The sequence below is a fragment of the Asparagus officinalis genome, chromosome 4, assembly GCF_001876935.1.
Source record: "Asparagus officinalis chromosome 4, Aspof.V1, whole genome shotgun sequence".
NCBI lineage: Eukaryota > Viridiplantae > Streptophyta > Magnoliopsida > Asparagales > Asparagaceae > Asparagus > Asparagus officinalis.
The window spans coordinates 42,207,925-42,230,007 of NC_033797.1; the positions used below are offsets into that span (position 1 = coordinate 42,207,925).

At 35.9% G+C, this 22,083-nt stretch overlaps 1 protein-coding gene across 2 annotated transcripts; it reads left to right on the forward strand.

Annotated features, from left to right (window-relative positions):
• LOC109837295 (CTD small phosphatase-like protein 2) lies at positions 10,082-20,947 on the forward strand. 2 transcript variants are annotated; one of them, XM_020405481.1, is made up of 7 exons: positions 10,082-10,300; positions 10,453-10,683; positions 11,021-11,130; positions 14,260-14,368; positions 16,770-17,318; positions 19,061-19,395; positions 20,512-20,947. In XM_020405481.1, exons 2-7 carry the CDS (start codon positions 10,539-10,541, stop codon positions 20,710-20,712), a joined length of 1,449 nt encoding a protein of 482 aa, XP_020261070.1. In that variant the 5' UTR covers positions 10,082-10,300; positions 10,453-10,538; the 3' UTR covers positions 20,713-20,947. The 2 variants fall into 2 exon arrangements, with proteins under 2 accessions (XP_020261070.1, XP_020261071.1); XM_020405482.1 differs by having other exon boundaries at positions 16,773-17,318.

A 22,083-nucleotide genomic window follows, 5' to 3' on the forward strand; every position in this document is an offset into this window, starting at 1 on the left:
CTCCTATTTAGCTTTCTTTCGTGTGATTTTTTTTCTTGTTATCTGCTATGACGGATTTGTTTTGTTATTTGTTCTCTTTCCTATCTTTTTTAGAGGTGGTTGGTATAATACAGAGTAGAGAGCTGATTGAATCCGGAATAATAGATTTTCAGAGATTTTCATGTATAATATGGTTTTATTTTAGTTTTACAAATAATTACAGTTTTTTGGATAATTTCCTCACAAGATCCTAAAGTATATGATATTTTCCATATATTTATATATATAAAAAAAGGCATACAAATTAGAGGCTTAATTATATCATTTAGATTTGGTTATCATCCAAGTGGTGTACTACCGGCCTAGTCACGCGTTGTTTAGGTCTCGGGCCTTGACATGTTTACCATAGACTAACCACAGATGAGCAATTACCTAATTACTTTAACCCCTACCTCTCTCTCAACTTCTCCATTATTACCGTCTCCTCCATTAATGTTCCCTCCTTCACATGTGTTCATCATTGTCACCATCTTAATCTCTTTCATTTTCACCACCTCCATCTCCACCACCATAATATCCATCTCCACCATCGTCAGTAACCTCTTCTCCACCTTCAACTCTTCAAATATTTGTGTTAATTTGTTTTGAATATATGAAGACATTAGAATGAACACAATGGATGAAAGAGAGGGAGGAGATGGGGCAGCGGCGAACGGTGGTTGAGGGCAGGGAGGAGGTTGGAAGGGGAGGGAAGAGATAGGTATAATTATTTATTTAATAAGAAATTAAATAAAATGAAACATTCTTCATCTATTTTAGCACCGATGAACTAGAGGAACTAATATGAGCACATTAAAGTAATTTGAGAGAATGCAAGAAAAAAGGTAATCTAGGGAGACTAACATCAAAATATGAAGATTTGAGAGATAATATAAAAAGATGTATGAGTTAAGGGATTAATATTCTAAAAACCTTCAAAAAAATGTTAGCTTCTGAGCTAGCCATGCGTAGACGGTCCAGATCAATATATTTTGATATAATCTCAAAATTGATTCGAACCTTCTTAAATTTAAAAATAGAAGAGAATAAAAGCATATTTTAGTTTGGATTACATCCACTTTATTAGTAAAATAGGATACTATAGTCAAAAGGAAAACGAGGGATATTTATTTATGAATGTAAAGAAATGTGGATGAAAAGATTGGGAACATAGTGAATAGGTCAACAAAAGCAATGAAAACAATGGACAAAATAAAAGAAAACCGTAGATCAATGAAAATGAAAGAGTGAATTTTAAAAAAATGAAGAGCATTTTGTTCAAAGTGAACTTCAGTTAATTTGATTGATATGGTCGGATTGAACTGATTAATACTCACACATATCAGGATCCCTTTCTTTGTCTGAATTGTTGGTATATACCGTCCAAGTGTAAAGGGTAATGAGTTTTTTTAAACATAGCTCAAACTTTCCATTAAAAATCTTATTAATTTTACGTAAAATAATAATATTCAAAATAAAATTTTGAACTATCTAAACATTGTTATTGATTTTATGCAAAATAATAATTTTCAAAATAGAATTTTAAAATATCTGTTGGAGTTGGCTCAATTTCTAACTCAATTATTGCTGTAGTTTTCTACATACAGATACAATTTTGTATGGTCTTTTTAGGTATGATGCAGTCATTATTTGCCTCGGAACTCTACATGAAAGTTGTAGAGGTACATGCATAGTTTACTTCAAGCTTTAAATCATAGGAATCAGAACAATATTAATGGAGTTATGGTCAGTCAAAGTATCTTATCCGAATCTGAATAGATTTGTGTATTCCCAAGCATCTTAGAAGATGAAAAGGTGGATTAGAAGGTTCATCAAGGCCTATAAATTGACATGCTCTCATTGTGGAGGTGTAGTCCAAGTTTTTTACTTGTTCTCTTGAAAGTATAGAGAGTTAGAGTGAAGGAGAGTCTTATGTGTTGTAGAGATCTCTAGTGTTGAGTTAATGTAGAAGGAGCGTGTGTGAGGGCTGTGTGGAAGTTAGCGTTGTCGGGTGTGCCGTGTGTGTCGTGTACCCATTTGTTGATTAAATTATAGTAAACTATCCTCCAAGCTTCGAGCTCAACCTGTGTTTTTTCCCGTTTGGGTTTTCCATATAAATCCTTGTGTCCATTCTTTGTGTGATTATCTTTTTATCTTTTTATCATTAAGAACAAGACCCTGAAGTGGTGTTGAGAAGTTTTGTGGTTCGTCAACACCAACAAGTGATATCAGAGAGAGGTTGTGGTGTTCTTAATGGCTGAAGACAAGTCGATAATCGGCAATGTGAAGGTTGAGTTGAAACCATTCGATGGGCGAAGCAATTTCACACTATGGTAGCGCAAGATGAAGAATATCTTGATTCAGCAAGATTTACAATGCATTATGGGGGTATTGGGGTTGAACATAAGTCGGAGACGATGTCTATAAAGGCTTGAAATAAGGCAGACCTCAAGGTGATGAGCTCGATTGAGCTGCACTTATCCGATGAAGCCACCTACAACGTAATGGAGGAGACTACCTCCAAGGGCACATAGGAGAAGTTAGATAATCTTTACATAGGAAAGACTCTCTCTAACAAGCTTTTCTTAAAAGATGAATTATTTAATCTTCGTATGGAAGATGGAGATAATATTATGGAGCATCATAATATGTTTAACTGTTGTATAGCGGATTTGTTGCGAGTGGAGGTCAAGTTTGAAGAAGAGGATAAAACTTTGCTATTTCTACAATCCTCGCTGTCGTCATTCAAATATTTCCAGACCACATTCATGTTTAGCAAGGAGACTCTTCAGTTTGAAGAGGTTATTCAAGACATCATCTCTCATGTCAAAATGAACAAGAGCACTTGGGCTGACTTAAAAAATAAAGGCCTGCTCGTCAAGGGGTTGAATGATCGAGGTCGATCCAAGGAGAAATGTACCAAGTTGGACAACTGCGGGAGATCTAAATCCAAGAGCCACAAGGATAAGGAGTGCTACTACTACAATAAGAAAGGTCACTTCAAGAAGAACTGTAAAAAGTTTAAGGCAGATCAGAAAGAGGGGAAGAAATCTAAAACCACCTCTATGGCTGGAGTTGCTACAGAGAACAGTACCGAGTTTCTTTCGGTTTCGTCGGGTAAAACGAATTTCTAATTCTTAGATTCTTGATTCAGGTTGCTCTTTCCATACGTGTGCAAACAGGTTTTGGTTCGACACATATGAAAAGAAGGATGGAGGTAAAGTTCTCATGGGGAATAATGGCGCGTGCAAGGTCATCGGCATTGGCATAGTGAAGGTGAAGATGTATGATGACATCATTCGCACTTTCGGCAACATGCGTCATGTTCCTGCACTCAAGAAAAACCTGATTTCTTTGGGCACTCTAGATGCAAGCTGCCTCACCTACTCCTCAGGCGGAGGCAAGATCAATATTTGTAAGGGCTCGATGGTGATCATGCGAGGAAAGAAGCTTCCCAACAACTTGTATAAGCTTCTAGGAGATATTGTCTCAGGTGAAGTTGTCGTATCCACAACTTCTAAAGAGGACTCCAAGATTAACTATGAGAAAGACTCGGCTCATCTATGGCATCTTCGTCTTGGTCATATGATTGAGTGGGCTATGGAGGAGCTGCACAAGAGAAAGCTGTTGAAGAACATAGAGACTTACAAGTTAGATTTATGCAAGTATTGCGTACTTGGAAAGCAATGCAAGGTCTCATTCAAGCCTACAAACAAGGAGAATCGCGCAAAGGGGATTCTCGACTATATTCACTCCGATGTATGGGGGCCGACACCAACAAAATCTCTTGGTGGTGCTCGCTATTTTGTCACCTTCATGGATGACTATTCGCGAAAAAATTGGGTCTACTTCATGCGGGAGAAATCTAAAGTCTTTGAGAAGTTCAAAGAATGGAAGGCGGAAGTAGAGAACCAAACTGGATGGAAGATCAAATATTTGCGAAGTGACAACGGAGGTGAATATCGTGATGGGCGATTCCTAGTGTTTTGCAAGCAAAAATGCATTACGAGACACTTTACCGTGAAGAAAACTCCACAACAGAATGACACGGCGGAAAGGATGAACCAGACTCTTATGGAGAAGATGCATGAGACTTCATGCAGGATTGCCCAAGTCTTTTTGGGCTAAGTCCATTAACCATGTTGCATACTTGGTTAATCGGTCACCATCTAAGCTGTTGAACTTCAAATGCGCCGAAAAAGTATGATCAGACAAAGAAGTTGACTATTCTACTCTAAAGATTTTCAGATGCAAGGCGTATGTTCATATTCGATGGAATAAGTTGAAGCCAAAGTCACTCAAGTGCATTTTTTTGGTTTCGAGAAGGGAGTGAAAGGCTACAAGCTGTAGGATCCGAAAAACAAGAAGAAAGTGCTGAGTAGAGATGTTGTGTTTGATGAAAGACTTAGAGCTAAAGCTATTGACAAAGATAAGGATCGTGAAGAGAACCGTTGTCGTACTGAAATTCCTTTGTCAACGGAAGGTTATATTCCAGAAAGTGAAGCTGAGGTGGAGCAACACGATGAACAACAACAACCTGAAGATGTTCATGCAGAACCTACAAGCATAGCAAAATTAAGACAGAGAAGAGTCATCAAGCCTTATCAACGATTCGGATGGGAAGATGAAGCCTGCTATGCACTCTTAGTTAGCGGAGAAAAACCTTCTACTTTCAAAGAAGCCATGGAAAATGACGAGCGACAAGAATGGATAGGTGCTATGTCGGAGGAGATGGAATCTCTCCATAAGAACTCCATTTGGGAGTTAGTTCTGAAACCGCAAGATCAAAAGATCATTGGATCCAAGTGGGTTTATCGGAAGAAGGAAAACATCAATAAAGCGGAGCCTCCTACCTACAAGGCAATGTTAGTTTTGAAGGGGTTCTCGCAAAAGGAAGGTGTAGATTATGGTGAATTTTTTTCTCCGGTGGTCAAGCATACATCCATTCAGGTGTTGCTATCTCTTGTAGCACAACATGACATACAGCTGGAGCAACTCGACATGAAGACATCTTTTCTTTATAGAGATTTGGAGGAAACCATCTATATGGCTCAACCAGAAGGATTTGTGGAAGAAGGAAAAGAAGACTTTGTGTGTAGATTAAAGAAGTCTTTGTATGAGGTCAAGCAATCTCCAAGACAATGATATAAATGCTTCGTCTCCTTCATGCTCCGAATTGGCTACAAGAGAGGTGAGTATGATTGTTGTGTTTACTCATGCACATTTGATGATGGACACATGATTATTTTGATATTGTATGTGGATGGCATGTTGATTGCATGTTGAGATTATGTCAAAAATAAATGAACTCAAAGGAATGTTGAGTTTGGAATTTGACATGAAAAATCTTGGTGCCGCCAAGAAGATTCTCAGAATGGAGATTAAAAAAGACCAGGATAATGAGAGATTATATTTATCTCAAAGCAAGTACATTGGAAAGGTTCTTGAAAGATTCAACATGGTCAATTCTAAGCTAGTGTCCACTCCATTAGCTACTCACTTAACTTAAGTATAAAGCAGATACCATTTACAGAAGTTGAAGTTGAAGAAATGGAGAAGATTCCGTATGCAAGTATAGTCGGGTGTTTAATGTACGCAATGTTATGCACAAGGCCAGATCTCGCTCAAGCTTTGAGTGTGGTGTCAAAGTACATGTCAAATCCAGATAAAGATCATTGGCAAGCTGTCAAATGGATTCTCAGATACCTGAAGGGCACTAGAAACAAGGGGATTATGTTTGAAAGATAACATGAAGAGGTGTGCATCACTTGGTTCATCGATTCCGATTACGCAGGAGATTTAGACAAGTGAAGATCCACAATGGGATATGTTTTCACTTCCGGTGGAGGACCCATATCTTAGTGATCCATGCTACAATCCATCAATGTCATGTCTACCACAGAAGCCGAGTACATGGCATTAACGGAAGCTGCAAAGGAAGCCATATGGCTCAAGGGCTTAGCAAGTGATTTGGGTCTAAATCAAAACTTTGTGAAAATTCAATGAGACAGCCAGAGTGCTATTTGTCTTGCAAACAATCAGGTATTTCATGTAAGGACAAAACACATTGAAGTACGCTTTCATCGGATTCATGATTAGCTTATGACAGGAGAGGTCAATGTGAAGAAAGTTCATGCAGACGAGAATGCAACAAATTTTCTCACTAAACCAGTTACGACAGAGAAGTTCAAGCGTTGCTTGAGTCTGCTAAATCTGACGACATGTTAGCTCATGAGTGCACCTAGTCACCAGAGGTGCAGGGAGATGAGTTGATGCTCATCAAGGTGAAGCAACTGAAGCCAGCGCATGACTTGCTCTAAAGTTCCAGAGTCTAACTTTTTAGATTCCAAAGATCCATGTTTAGGAGACAAGAGTTCATGATTCAAATAAAGATTGACATTATAGAAACTCATATTCCAAAGACTAATGCTCCGAAGATGCAACTGACAATTTTGAGTGGCATCGGATATCTCGCCAAGTTAGAGATTGTTGGAGTTAGCTCAATTTCTAACTCAATTATTCTTGTAATTTTCTACATGCAGATATAATTTTGCATGGTCTTTTTGGGCATGATGCAGTCATTATTTACCTCAGAACTCTACATGAAAGTTGTAGAGGTACATGCATAGTTTACTTCAAGGTTTGAATCATAGGAATCAGAGCAATATTGATAGAGTTATGGTCAGTCAAAGTATCCTATCCGAATCTGAATAGATTTGTGTATTCCCAAGCATCTTGGAAGATGAAAAGGTGGACTAGAAGGTTCATCAAGGCATATAAATTAGCATGCTCTCATTGTGGAGGTGTAATCCAAGTTTTCCACTTGTTCTCTTGAAAGTATAGAGAGTTAGAGTGAAGGAGAGTCTCATATGTTGTAGAGATATCTAGTGTTGAGTTAATGTAGAAGGAGGGTGTGTGAGAGCTATGTGGAAGTCGACGTTATCGGGCATGCCATGTGTGTCTTGTACCCATTTGTTGATTCTATTATAGTGAACTATCCTCCAAGCTCCGAGCTCAACCCGTGGTTTTTCCCGTTTGGGTTTTCCACGTAAATCGTTGGGTCAATTTTTTGTGTGATTATCTTTTATCTTTTTATCTTTTTGTCATTAAGAACAAGACTCTAAAGTGGTGTTGAGAAGTTTTGCGGTTCGTCAACACCAACAATATCTAGGTGTTGGCTAATAGATACGTAAACATGCTATTTCTAAGTTTCGTCTCTGGACAACATCTCATGTTTTCTATTTCCAACAAGCTATCTTCTTCCATTCGATTGTATAATTATAGATTATATTTAATTTTTTCAAATTTTTATACTAATAGTTATACTAATAGACACAAAGGTCTCCTTAGTCACTAAAAAGGTTGTCTGTGTTTAGTACTACGAGGTTCATTATAATTTCGAGGATATATGAAAAATAATAGAGAAATTTTATTTCAATTTGGAGCATAAAAATAAGGATAAATTTTATTAAAAACCCTCGAATCTCTAGATTACTCCCCACGATCTTCTTAAACTTTGTTTCCCCCACTAAGCGACTTCAACATTTCACACGAATTACTTCAATTTTAACTTTGTCAATCCTTGATCATAATCTCCATGCAAAGAGTTAGTTATATTTTCTCTCAAATTGAATTGTTTCCTCTTGAATTGAAAACTAATTTGAAATTTCATAATTTTATAATAGTAGAGTTAAGATTTATTGGACACATGTGATTTGATTTTTTTAAATAAGAGAAAAAATGATCTGAGAGAAGAAGAAAAAAAGATGTTTCATGGAGAAAGTTTGGGGGTTTAAAGATCTTCTGGTATAATCTTCCAAAGTTTTTTTTGGGGGGTGGGGTGAGGTTTAATAAATTCATCTTTGTGAAAATTTAGGTTCCGTTCGGGTACCGCTGCGTTTCTTTTGTTTCTATTTTTTCCAGAAAACCAAACGAAATATGTTTGGTAACTGGGTTTTTTTGGACTACAACTTACCAAACCCAAAACAAAACACATTTTTCAAAACACCTAAAAGGTGTTTAATATTGAGTGTTTTCATTTCGCATCCTCTTTCCACAACTAAGCCCCAAAGAACCTATATTGTACCTAGCCTAGCACCACCTTCAACTAGCTATTGCTGCTAGGGGTCACCGATGCAAGTTCTCTAGTGGAGTCACCAACACGAGATCGCCGTTGTGAAATTGCTGCAGTTTAGAGCTCTATCGAAAGGTATTCTCTTTTCTCTCCTCACAACCTAAGCTCCCTCCTTCTCTCTCTCTCTCTCTCTCTCTCTCTCTCATTCCTCTTGTTTTCCCTTCTCCTAAAATTGCTATAGTTTATGCGTGCTGTGATTGATTTGGTTTTTGCCCTAACCGACGTGTCTTATGTTAGATCTTAATTAAACTCTAATTCATGCCAGTTTTATTTTACCTTATTTTTTATATTTTCTTTAATTTGTCCTAAAACTTAACGATTTTTGCTGTTAAAAACGATTGTTAAGCTCTATTTTCTCCTCCTTTCTATAATTTCCTCTTATTTATTATTTTCTAGGTGAATGAAGCAAGTAGTTGTTCATAGATTGAAGATGACAATACCTGGATAAGAAGCAATAGACTATAATTATTCTTTTTTAATGAAAAATCGTGCAACAAGTAGCTTGAATAGATGTGGACATTACAATCAAATACGAAGATGCTTTATGGTTTTAATTACGAGTATTGGTGAAACATATTTTTTGCAAGAGGAATTAAGTATAAGAATCTATCAATTCATATTGTTTCTTTGCCTTTTCTTGGGAACAGGGAAAAAAGTGCTATTACTGATAGCCATGGCGGTGTTAGAAGCAGTATCAGCGGGATACCATTGGTCGTGGTAGGGGTGAAGCAATTACTTGTTGGTGGGTTTATAGAGTATGTTTAGAAAAGGGCTAACTAGTGCTTTCAAAATCTTAAAATGGTGTTTTTAAAACTCTTTGGAGGGAAACACAACATCATAATATTTTTTTATAAAAACAAAACAAGAAAAACATCCTGTTATCTAAACAAGAGAGGCACTACAGGCACATTCTAAGGCACACCACCAACTACACACACACACTCTCTCTACACTACAGGGGGCCCCACATGTGATTTTTTTAAAAAATCACATGTGGGACTCCCCTGCACTGTAGAGAGAGGGAGTGTGATTGGTGGTGTGCCTTAGGGGCTGTTTGGTTGCACCCTTTTTGAGAAAACTTTTCTCAAAACATCTGACAGTGGTAAATTTGTAATTAAAAGTTTTCCAGAGATTTCTATAAATTGTGTTTGGTTCAACAAAAAATTTACAGAAATATTTTCTATAAAATATCAAAACCTACCAAATTTTACAAAAAACAATTTCCTCTCAAAAAGAGAGGAAATCACCAGAAATATGACACATACCATATATAATTAAAAACCTACCAAATCTTGTTATTTTCTATAAAGTTATGAGCTATTTTCTTGTTTTGAACCAAACAAGCAAAATACAAAAAACAAGAAAATTGGTACTTTTTGATTGGTACTTTTTAATTTCTCAAAACTTTTCCTATAATTTTTTTAAGAAATACAAGGAAATCATATTTTAGGTGGAAAACATTTCCTATAATTTCTAGAAATTGAACCAAACACCCCATTAGAGTGTGCCTCTATCATTTCTTTCTAAACAAACATTATAAAATAAATTAAAAATAACTCTCATATTGAGAGCGATTAATTTTACAAAATCAGCGGTAAATGGTAAAACCCAAGTTTCTGTGCTGACAGTGGATCCCAATTAGATGCGGCGGTCTCAGCTGACACGTCATACCGTACCCGCATCCCAAATTCAAATTCAATGCAATTTATACAACTACGGCGTCCGCTTCAAAAATTTTGGGACTCAAATTTCAAATTTCTCCAGTTAAGTTCCCAAAAACACCGTACACCAATTCACTCCTTCCACTTTGCTCCACCTGGACTTCAAACACCGGTTCATCGAGAGCACGAATCATAAAGCCCTTGCTGCCGCTTTCCTACTTAAAGCGAAATTGGGGGAGAGCAGGATTTAAACACTCGAATCGAAGCGCACAGCAAACAATTTCGACTCATTTTCTTTTTTTTTTCTTTTCATTTCGCACCCCTCTTTTCCCCCTTTCCCTCTCTCTTTCTCTCTCTAGAGAGTCCATAAAAACTTTCGAAGCGCTCTCTCTCTCTATCTCTCCAAGGAGGAGAAACCCTTCGCCTTTCTATTTCAGTGGCTTAGGGTTTCGATTCCTCATCGATTCCAGCTCTAATTGCGTTCTCGGTGAGCATTTTCGCGATTTTCCCTGGAAAAGTTGTTGTTTTAGTATGATTGGAGCTAAGATAACATTCTAGGGTTTGTTATCATTACTCTTGTTACGTTTGCGTTTTGTTATTCTAATCAGCTCTTTTTCCTCTTTTCAATTTGCAATCTAGGGTTAGCGATTTCTGATGTGAGCAGGAGCTTGAAGAATTATATTTGTAGTAAAATTGGGGGTTTACGAACTTTCGTTCACTAAACAATGCCAACAAGGAAAAAGATCGTTACGAGAAATGGTGCTCAGGAACTCGCCAGTCCTAAATTATGTAGACAGCAGAAGAAGTTGACTTTAATTACTGAAAAGAAAGTGAAAGAGCTGATCACGTCTGCGAGAAAACAGAAATCTGGTAAATGCTTTAACTCCACTGTTTGACCACCGACTTTGATTTTTCCACAGAGAATTTATAATGTAGCATAATATGCCAATTTGATGGCAATTTATGAAGGAAAAACAATGTCGCCTGACCATTTTGTTCTGAAAAAATTGATATTGGTATTATTGGAATTGTTGGCAAGTTAAATTAATTATAATTGGTTGTTATTTCCCACTTATAATGTGTGTTAATTCCTTCCAATTGGAGAAGAATATTAATACTCTATGTATTTGTTTATATCTTTTATTTTGTGTATGGCATTAGTCTTCTTGTTCATAATGATATAACTAAATCTTGTTTCAACTTGCAGTTGGACTACGTTTGACCAAAGTTATAGATGCAGAAGAAACAAGGGACCTGAATACCACCTTTAGATTAGCACAAGACGAGGTGGTCTATGGTACTTCACATGATGAGGAGGTGATCAGTCTAAATTTGTTTTGTGTTGTCCCCTTCTAGTGAATTTTTTTATGCTCATAGTGTTAGTCTTGCGCACATTATGTTAGTTTTCTTGCTGGAGGTCCTAGAGTGTTCTCTATTTTTCCTTCAATCAACATGATACGTTTGACATATGGTTTAACTTATGTGCTAAAGAAGATGGACATTACTCAATGTGAGTATTTTAAAGACCAGAGGTTGCAATAAAGTACATCTAGGTATCAACCAACCTTAACCATCTAGTGGAGACACCAATTTTTCAAAAAGTAGGACAAGGTGATGCAATGATATGAGAACATGGTATTAGAATATGTGTTAGTAATTAGTATAAAAGCAATGATATGAGAACATGGTATTAGAATATGTATTAGTATAAAATAATCATAGTAATAAAGGAGCTTTTGTACATGCATACATACGCATGTTCATGCATTCAAGAGCCTAAATTATTATTTCTAACAATGTAAAACATATAATGATGACTACATGCATGGCAAATTTTTTAATACATTTTTACGACTTAGCTATTCAATTGCGTATAAAATGCTGGACATTTTCTAAACTTAGTTTTATACAATTCAACATTTGATAGCATTCTCTACTATAGTTTTTGGCGTATAACTGAAAATAAATAGATATCTCAAGCATGTAATATAGGTAGAAAAAAAGTGTGTTGTGTAGAATAATGTCCAAGAAGTGTATGATGGTGTTTTAAATTAAACTTGTATTACATAATTGAGTATTGGGGACACATTTGAATAAGTGATTAAGTGTATGCACATATCAGAGGACAGAGGTGTTGAAGGAAGTGTCAATGACCAGTATGGCATCAGAGTGTCGGGTATGGGTACAACTTAATGATAGAAGTAGCCATGCTACAGAGATTGGGATTGTAGATGATATTTTTTCGGTGGGAAGCTAAACTATAATTATAGAACAACGCCATTGTTTCAAATTGAACTGCTGATGCTGACGTGGCACAGTGCGTACTTAATGACTCAATGGTCCTCGATTATCTGTATCATGAAATCATTTTGTGTTACATAATTAGTTCACTAAACAAAATATGATTTATCCACAATTATAAAAAGAAGGCATATCCTATGAAAACATCCACATTAAACTGAATTTTGAAACTATATGATTTGTGTATCCACTTGAGTTTATATTCTTCGGTACTGTCAGATTTAAACTCTTAACACCATTGTTTTAAATATCGGCCGATAATCGATATTATCGGCCGAGTTATCGGATTCGTGAGCTCTCCGTTAGGATAAATTGGTTTTGTAATTGGTTACCGTTTTGGAGAGTTTATCGACGAGTTATCGGCGTTATCGGCACTTATCGGCCGATAAGTAATGCTTAAATTATCGAGATTATCGACCGGGCATTTTGAGTTGGATTGTTGAGTTTTAAACCCGACCCGACCCGTTTTGTTAATAAAATGAAACTTAAAACCCGAAACTTCGTGAATCCGACCTTCAAACCCTAAACTTCGTCTCTGGCGGCTGCTTCTTTTCTCATAGGGTTCTTCCTCTTCCTCCGTTATCTCCATCTCATGTTCTATGCGCCTCTTCATCGCTCGCCTTCGTGAACTTCAAACCTTAAACTTCGTCGCTCACCTATCCTCTGTCAACCTCATCGCTCACCTCGCCTTTCGTCTTCGTGAACCTCGTCGCTCGTCTTACCTTCGTGAATCTCCGTGAACTTCGCTCGCCTCGCCTTCGAACTCTAGCGGGATTTACTTGAACAGATATCATTTCTTCCCGCCTTCGAACTGTTTCTGTTTTTTAAGTTGATTTTTGTTATTCTTTGAACAAATATTATCTACTTGTGAGACTTGTGAAAAATCTTCGTGAATTATCTCCAGCGGGATTTACTTGAATTTTGTTTTTTGTTGAGTTTTTAACTTCTGTTTTTAATCTTTTCTATAAGAATATCTGTGAAGTTTTAGGATTTCCCCATAAGTTAAAAAGATTTGTCTGGAAACATGGCTATATATACACATGCTGTGAGCTTTCCTTCTCTTGTAATTCCTTCACGGTTCACGCACACACTTAGATTTCAAGTCAGTGACCTGAAAGAAGAAATTGTTAAATAATTTATATTTTTGTATGTTTATATTTCATTAAGCATCGTTAGATTACATTTTTAGTTATTATATTATATATATACACCATCTAATATATCACTCCGATAAATACTACTTATCCCTGATATATCCCCGATTTTCACTATCCGATAAGAATTTTACTCGTCCGATAAATCCCTGATAACCGATATTTAAAACCTTGCTTAACACATCCTGATACTTAAAAAAGTTTAGTATATGTCAATTAGTATACACATCCGCCAAGTATAGGCATTTTGGTATTCCTTAACAATATTCAGTAAGAAACTAATGAGCAATGCACAAAGAAAAGGTATTGCAAGAGAGCTGATGATACCTTCAGGACCATTATGGTGCATTATGCCATGAGAAATACATCTTGCGGTTGAAGCCTTTTCTGCTCATTAGATACAGTTCAGGGACTTCATTAAAGTTGCTTTGTATTTTAGGAACAAAGTTAAAAAGGATAAGGTGTGAAAATAATCTATGTTAAATGTCTGGTGTCAGTGCTTGATTTGAACAATTGATCCGAGTGAAAACTTGTTAATGAAGCTGATTTCCTAACCATTATGTCATATGTGGGATTCTAAGTGTGCGTTTGGATTTGGACAGTCTGAAATTGGATTGAGAATGTTGGTCCAAGGTTTTGGACGGTCCAACATCCAACATCCCACGTTGATGCTTATCTCTTAATTGAATATAGTTTTTGAAGGTGTAGCCTCCTTACATATTTAAAGCAGAAGAAACCGACCATTTATACATGATGATACAACTGGCAATAATATTTTTTTTCATTAGTGTTACTGGTTTGATGCATGGATTTATGCGGTTTCTTGTTTCAACAAATCTACTTGACACCTCTATAGCTCAAAATCTGTGCTCTCCCTTTATCTTATATAAATATTTTGTATATTGCATTTGCATCTGTTGCTCACCAGAGCTTGCTGGTTCTTTTGGAAATGGCTGACTGAGTGCTGCCTTATAACTTCTTGTTGTTGCAGAGATCAAAAGAAAGACCTTCAGATTGTGTGCCGGACACCATATTTTCTCCCACTTATCATCATCCGAAAGACCATCTTAAGGATGATTGCGGGGTTGCGAATGATAAAGGTAATACAGTGCAGTTCGTAAGTGTGATAGATTTAAAATTAAAAATTTAAACTCAAAATCATTTATTACTCTCATGAATACTTCTATATTAAAAAACAACTTTTTCTATCACATTTGGTAGTTCCTAATAATTAGTTTCTTTGCTTCATCCTGAACTAAGGGAACTTATTGGCTATGAAGCACGGACACGCATAACATGAAGCCGTGTCGTGTCGTGTCCGTGTCGGAAATTATTTTGGAGGCTGTAACAAATAAGCTAATTTTTTTCCTCAAAGCATTCTGCATTCTCCTGTATATCGATTGATTTATATTCGAGGGATATGTTTCTTGAGTTTTCCTTCCTGTACTCTTCTTCTTCATCTATTTTTTTTATCTCAAAGCTTTCTGTTGATTGAGTTAGGCTCCAAACTCCATTATCTGGATCAGAAGATTCAGAACTAAAGAGCAGTTCAGCCAATAATTTCATGTATTCGCTTTGATCTCTCTTTGATATCTAGTTGCTTCGAATCAAGAAACTACTACCTCTCATTGCTAGCTTTCCCTTCCCGCTTGGTCACTCTTGAATTTGTTTCTTCTGAACCTCAATCTTTCTTTTCATTTTTTTTCCTTGTATTTATTCCCCCTGTCACTGTCTTACTTCTTCATGCCTCATCATAGTTGTGTGATTCTCTGAACCCCCTCGAACTGTTGTTGTACAGTCATATGAACTGATTTGCGGTATATTTGTGAACTGATTTCCTCCAATACTCAAATTGGTCCCCAAAATTGGCATACCACTTACAAGTATGTTGGGGCGCAAAGTCCATTGAAGTGCACACGCACAAGATGCAATGCAATGTGTGCAATCAAGTCGAGGAAGGCACACAATACAATATATGAGCCAATGACTTTACTGCAACTAAATACATATGTTAATAAAACGTAAAATGAAACCACGATTCCAATACGATCTATGTGAAAAAAAAACTCCATAAAAAAGAAGTATTTAAGTAATATGAAAAAGTATTGAAACACATAATTAGTTTTTTAGTTTCTGGTTTTCTACTATTTACTTTGGAAGATTTAAAGCAAAAAAAAAAAACAATGTACCACTAACCGAACTTACATACTGAAGCAAGCTATCCTCCATTGAATCCAATATTTCCAAGTGGCGCGTTCCCCAATTCATACTGTGACCCGCTACATACCGCATATTGTGTAACTATGTGCCTCATTATCATTGTTTGTCAGGATTCTCCTCCAAAGTGTTCTCCGTTAGTTAGCTGTATGGTGAAGGTTTTCTTTTCACCGCTGCTTATTCTGAACAATTAAACTGGTAAAGTGGTTGCCCAATATCTCAATGTTTAGTTTTTCCTGGTTGAAATAATATTATTGTGATGCACTATTCGGATTTTAGCTATAGTCAGTTATGTGCTGACGTTTATCAAAGTAATTTGTGCTGTGTTCCATGTGAAAAGAAGGTGGTTAGCTAGTTGAGGGACGAGGTATGAGAAATATGTAAAATCATACTACATAAATTTGCAATAACCTTTTGGTGAAGTGATTAATACCTGCATAATTAAATTATGTTACATGAGGCTCATAGATCTTAGTAACTTGAGTAAATAACTGTATCCAATTTGCTTGTACGTGCTGACTGGGGGGTGAAAATGGAGCTGACAGGGAATGAATACCCTGATATCTGAATCTCAACACATAAGTTTTATTCACTAATCACTATCCTGTTCTCCCTTTGAACAGACACAGACACATGCTATCAATGGAATCAATGCTTGAACCTATGGAATACGGATATTACCCGAATTTGAATAACATCTGAAATTCTGAATCAGCTAGAAAATCCATATAGTATAAAAGAGATATCACAAGAAATGCTGTATAAACTCATCAAACCTGAAACTTACAATATCAAATTCAAAAGTTTTACTGTTAGTTTATAAATTAAGAAACACATATGTTACATAATCTATAGTAATAATAAAATACATAAATATTGCAAATTAATTATATGCGGAAAACGAGTAGTTGCACATGCATCTACTCCGCTTTTATTCAGATATCAAATTGGATGTCAAACGGTGCAAGTACTAATCAAAACTGTCCATGTTCGCTTGAAAGAATGCAGATATGTGAAACTAAATATTTTGATATCCATTTGCAACCTTATTGTTAAGCAATATCCTGATGTTAGAAATGATCATTAATGGAAAAAAAAGGATAGTAGAAATTAAGCACTTAGAGTTGATTAAATTATGCTTCATTAACCTTCAATAGTGTTTATTATTTAGTTTGGTTTAACATTTTAGAAAGTTTGTACTCCAGTTAGGTTAAATCTAGATTTCTCCACTTGACATCTGTTTGGATGCTGTAGTAAATCTTCCTTTCTTTTTCTTGTGTGCAGTAGATTTCATGAAGTTCTTTAAGCCTGATAGCTATTCAGATCAGTATATTCATGCGTCTGAGGAATCAAAACCTGATGTCTTAAATAGTCAGGATGTATTGGAAAACCAGCCTGACTATATGGAGACAGAGACAGAAGTTACTGTTACTTGTAAATTTGATAGGAATGCTGATTCAACAAGTAGGCAATCTGAGAGGTCCGATGCACAAGAAAATGATGCTAGAGTTACTTGTACTGAATCAAAACAGACAAACAAATCTTATGATGACAAATACCGTGTTATGGGGAACCTATCATCTGAGGTCTCAGCTATATATCTAGCAATGCAGCACTCTAAATTGGAGTGCGTTGATGAACAGAGTCAAGATTCAATTTCATCTGAAGGTTGCGTGGAGCAAGATGACAGTGATGACTTTGACGATTTTGATCCATATACATTTATTAAGGACTTGCCTGATTTATCAGCAGTTGTTCCAAAATTCCGGCCTGTGCTCCTTCCAAAGCAAACACGGAGTTGTCCTTTAACTACCCTTGTTCTGGATTTAGATGGTACGGTGCATTAAATCTTCCAGTGGTAATTGCAATAGTTAATAATATGATTTTTATTTATTTATTTATTTATTTTTTGCATTGCTATGTTATATCCAGTAGTCTCTATGATAGTAACCTGATACCCAATATTCTATGACCAAGCTTTCCCTTCTGATGTTCAGTTTTGTCACTTATATCTCTATAGTTAATCTTTTGCAAGTTGCAATGCAATTTGTCCCCTTCCCCTCATGTTCTTTTGGAAAGCAGGGAAAGGATGATAATTATATTCAATTCATAACTGATACTATCATATGTTTCTCCTTGTTGATCTAAGGAAAAATTAGTCTAAGGAGTGCTGCAGTATAAATATGTTGTACAGGACACTAGCTAAGATTCTTGACCATTTCAGCGGTATAGTTCGTCACTATTACCTGCCACATGGCTATGATTTGAATTTAATTTCCTAATGACACTTTTGTTGAAATAAGAGTTTGTGATAAATAAAAAAATTCCCCTGGGTATAGATATTTTGGAAAAAGAACCAATGTTTGCCAGCTTGAGTGTTTCGGAGATTATTTAGTTGGCGACATCCTTTATATTTCCTTTTATTGTACAAGAATTAGTCTAAGGAGTGCCGCAGTATGAATATGTTGTATAGTTATATCCAGTATTCTCTATGATGGTAACCTGATACCCAATATTCTATGACAAAGCTTTGCCTTCTGATGTTCAGTTTTATCACTTATATGTCTATAGTTAATCTTTTGCAAGTTACAATGCAATTTGTGCCCTTTCCCCTCATGTTCTTTTGGAAATCAGGGAAAGGACGATAATTATATTCAATTTGTAACTGATATTATCATATGTTTCTTGTTGTTGATCTAAGGAAAAATTAGTCTTAAGGAGTGTTGTGGTATAAATATGTTGTATAGGACAGAAGCTAGGATTCTTGACCATTTCAGTGGTATAGTTTTCGTCACTATTACCTGCCACATGGCTATGATTTGAATTTAATTTCCTAATGACAGTTTTGTTGAAACAAGAGTTTGTGATGAATAAAAAAAATCATCCACTGATTATATATATTTTGGAAGAGAACCAATGTTTGTCAGCTTGAGTGTTTCGGGGATTATTTAGTTGGCGACATCCTTTATATTTCCTTTTATTGTACAAGAATATTGCTGTCTTATCCTTTTGGATTATTGCTAGTTAGTTCTATGAGTAAATCTCATTATAATCAGATCATTTTATCTTTTCTCGTTTTTACTTGTTCTTTTTTCCTTTCTTGTTGGATTTTCCCTTTTCTTTTTGCTTGCTAGTATTGTTGTTAATATGATACTGCTGATATTTTTGTTCATTTCATGTATATGTATTTTTGTGTATGTGTAGACATTGGTAATGATCCATAAACAAATATAACATATGATGATTATGTCTTTACGATACATCCATACAGACAAATGTTCAATTAGTCAAAATTGCGTTCTTATGAAAATACATGTTCTACCATTATATTAATGATTGAAACCGTTCATTGTGATCTATATACATTCTAAAGTTCATGAAGATAAAAAATTTACACATACACAAAAATTTACAAGTATGTATGTATGGATATATCATAAAGATATAATCCTCATATGTTATATAACCGTACCGTATATGCATGCATGCTTGTATATATGTGTTTTCGTTTTTCCTTCAATATGTTCTGATTATATGTATATAAATTTGCTAATTTTTTGTGTTCAATGTTGCAGAGACTTTAGTGCATTCCTCCCTTGAACCATGTGATGCAGATTTCACATTTCCAGTTAATTTTAATTTCCGAGAGCATACAATCTATGTGCGATGTCGTCCGTATCTTAAGGACTTCATGGAGAGGGTTGCTGGCGTGTTTGAAATCATCATATTTACTGCCAGTCAAAGTATATATGCTGAGCAATTACTCAACATTCTTGATCCTAAAAGGAGAGTATTTCGCCACCGTGTTTATCGAGAGGCTTGTGTCTTTGTGGATGGTAATTACTTGAAGGATTTATCGGTTCTTGGTCGGGATTTATCACGTGTGATCATCGTTGACAACTCCCCACAGGTAATATTTAATTGCTTATCCAAGCTTTAGGACGTTAGGTGTCTGTTTCGTCGGCTATGCAGTAATTAGTTTTTGTTATGAATCTTACTCAATTTATTTGAAATTTTTTGTATGCTCAATCTTTTTTGAGTCCATTGGTCTTCCCTGTAGTATGATTCAAGAATAGAGAAATTGATTCTGCTTTATTCTCTACTGTTGAAGACATTGGCTTATCCTGATATTAACTAGAAAGAAAGGAGTAGCCAGCAAAGTTCTGCAGACTAAATTAGTCAAGAAAAATGTTGCCATGACTTGGAAATAGTTGGTGAATAATGGTTGAAGGTGATCAGTTTTCTAATGGGAATTGGGGTCTTGGGAAGACCTAGCAAGCCAGCAAACATTAATCTTTTTGCCATTTAACCCGTGCTTGTGCATAAATAATACAATAAGGGTTTGCAGTTGGTAACTTATTTAGTATAGAGTGTAATGGGCAGTGAAGTTCCTTAACTGTAATGAGACGCTTTCTTATGCTCAACACTGAGCACGATCCGAACCCGGAACATACAAGCCACATTAGAGTTTATAAGTAACTGCAATAAATAGAATTTGATGGGTTGGTTCATTGGCTTTAATCTGAACCTGGAGTTGAATATACTTTCCCTTGGAAGTGCATCATCTTTCTTGAAAGTTTTCTTAATCTAGAAGAGTTGTGGAATCTTATACTATTTGCCGAACTTCCTTCAAACAGACTATGCAGAGCCTCTCTTTCCATGAAATCCTTGGCAGAGAAAGCTGGCATTAATGAGAGGATTTATATCACAGTTTGATGCAGCTATAAGTTTCATAATCTATCATGAATTTGGGCTCTCTTTCTCCCTGTATAAAAGATTCCTGCTTTTTATAATAGATTGATGAGTGAAAAGGTTCCTGCTTTTCATAATAGATGGTATTTACTGATTTTATCTTAAAAGGCTAACATTTTTAGCACTCACAATTGCGAATCACCTGTTAATTGATTGTGAAGCACAAATGTACTGTATTGCAGGATGGTTAAAATAAGATATTGCAATAAAAATAACGTGAGATTTCATTGGCGCGCTCTACTGAATTGTGTGCATTGTTTGTTGTATTTTGCAGGCATTTGGATTCCAATTAGAAAATGGTATTCCAATTGAAAGCTGGTTTGATGACCGCAACGATCAAGAATTGCTCTTATTACTTCCATTCTTAGAAAGTTTGGTTGGTGTTGACGATGTCCGGCCAATAATAGCCAAGAAGTTTAACCTCCGTGAAAAGGTGGTGGCTTCTTCAGGTCTCTCTCTTGACTTTGGCAGGTGAACGTTTTATGTGGGCAGATTTCGTTTGGATTGCTGTTACCTGTTGGGGATGGCCAAAGAAATTATGCTGGTAGCATCCCCTGGCTTATACTTGTACCTGATGTTAATACTCTTTGTTGTAGCTTGTTGCTTGTATCATGATGTGGGATTGTGGTTGCTTATGGTTCAATTGAAACTTATCTCGAGCATATTTTGAAAATTTGAGAGTATGATTATAGAAGTCAGCATCATCTAAAGCTTTCACTTGTTTGGGCTTGTTGCTCTTTTCTTATTTATTTGATTCGCTTGTCCCAGCAAGCGTTGCCTTTCGGCTTAACCAATAATCTTGGTCACGTTTTGACATCTGCTTTCCTTTCAGCAGGTAATGTAGAATCAGTCAGGTTTAAGCCCCAGTAAGTTTGATCATTCATTGTTTCTACCTGCTTGAGGATGAGAATCTAAGGTATTTTAGACGAACAAATTTTCACTGTAGACCCAAAAAAAAATTTTATTACCAAAATCGACCGAATTTTTTTAATTACCAAAATTGACCCGTTTTATGCCACGTAGGCTTAATCCAGTTTTCTAATTAGTTGGGGTTGTTAACCCCGACTGTTTAGGAGTTGTTAAATCGGGTTTTAAGGTTTCTAATCGGGGTTTAACAACTCCTAAACAGTCGGGGTTGGCAACCCCGACTAATTAGGAAACTGGATTAAGCCTACGTGGCATAAAACGGGTCGATTTTGGTAATTAAAAAAAATCGGTTGATTTTGATAATTAAAATTCCGTTTGGGTCTACAGTGAAAATTTGTTCTATTTTAGACAGCAATTGGCTGGCCGCTCCAACAAGTTTGTGGACATTAACCCAGAAAAGTACCCTTCTCCAGCATTTTAGAAGCTTAAACTAAGTAAAACTCAACTCTTCTTGTTTTTCTTTTGAATTTTATTTTTGCTAGAGGACATTTGCATCTCTTGAAGTGCTTGAATTATCAGGCAAACCAATTGTTTGTAACAAAATCTTGTCAATATGCCCTAGTTATGCCCTTGTTATGAACGGTAGAATTGGTTTTACAATACTTCACAGAATTATATATATATCACAAGCCTATTATAAATGATACCCTGACTTTTGATAACAGAAATCATTTTTAACGATTAAAATCACTGAATAATTCCCTCAGTGCTTGAGCTCATCCCAAGGTAGTCATACAACTTTTTTCACTGTGGTTGGCAGTTATTTTCAGATTGAGGGGGCAAAAGTTGAAAGAGGAGATTCCACAGTTCAAGAAACTTCTGAGTCTCTTACATACGTTATTTTTGCTTGCCCCACAAATAACATCATAGATTCATAGTGAGGTCGGCCTGAAAAAAGAGAAGAAACAAAAAGAACATC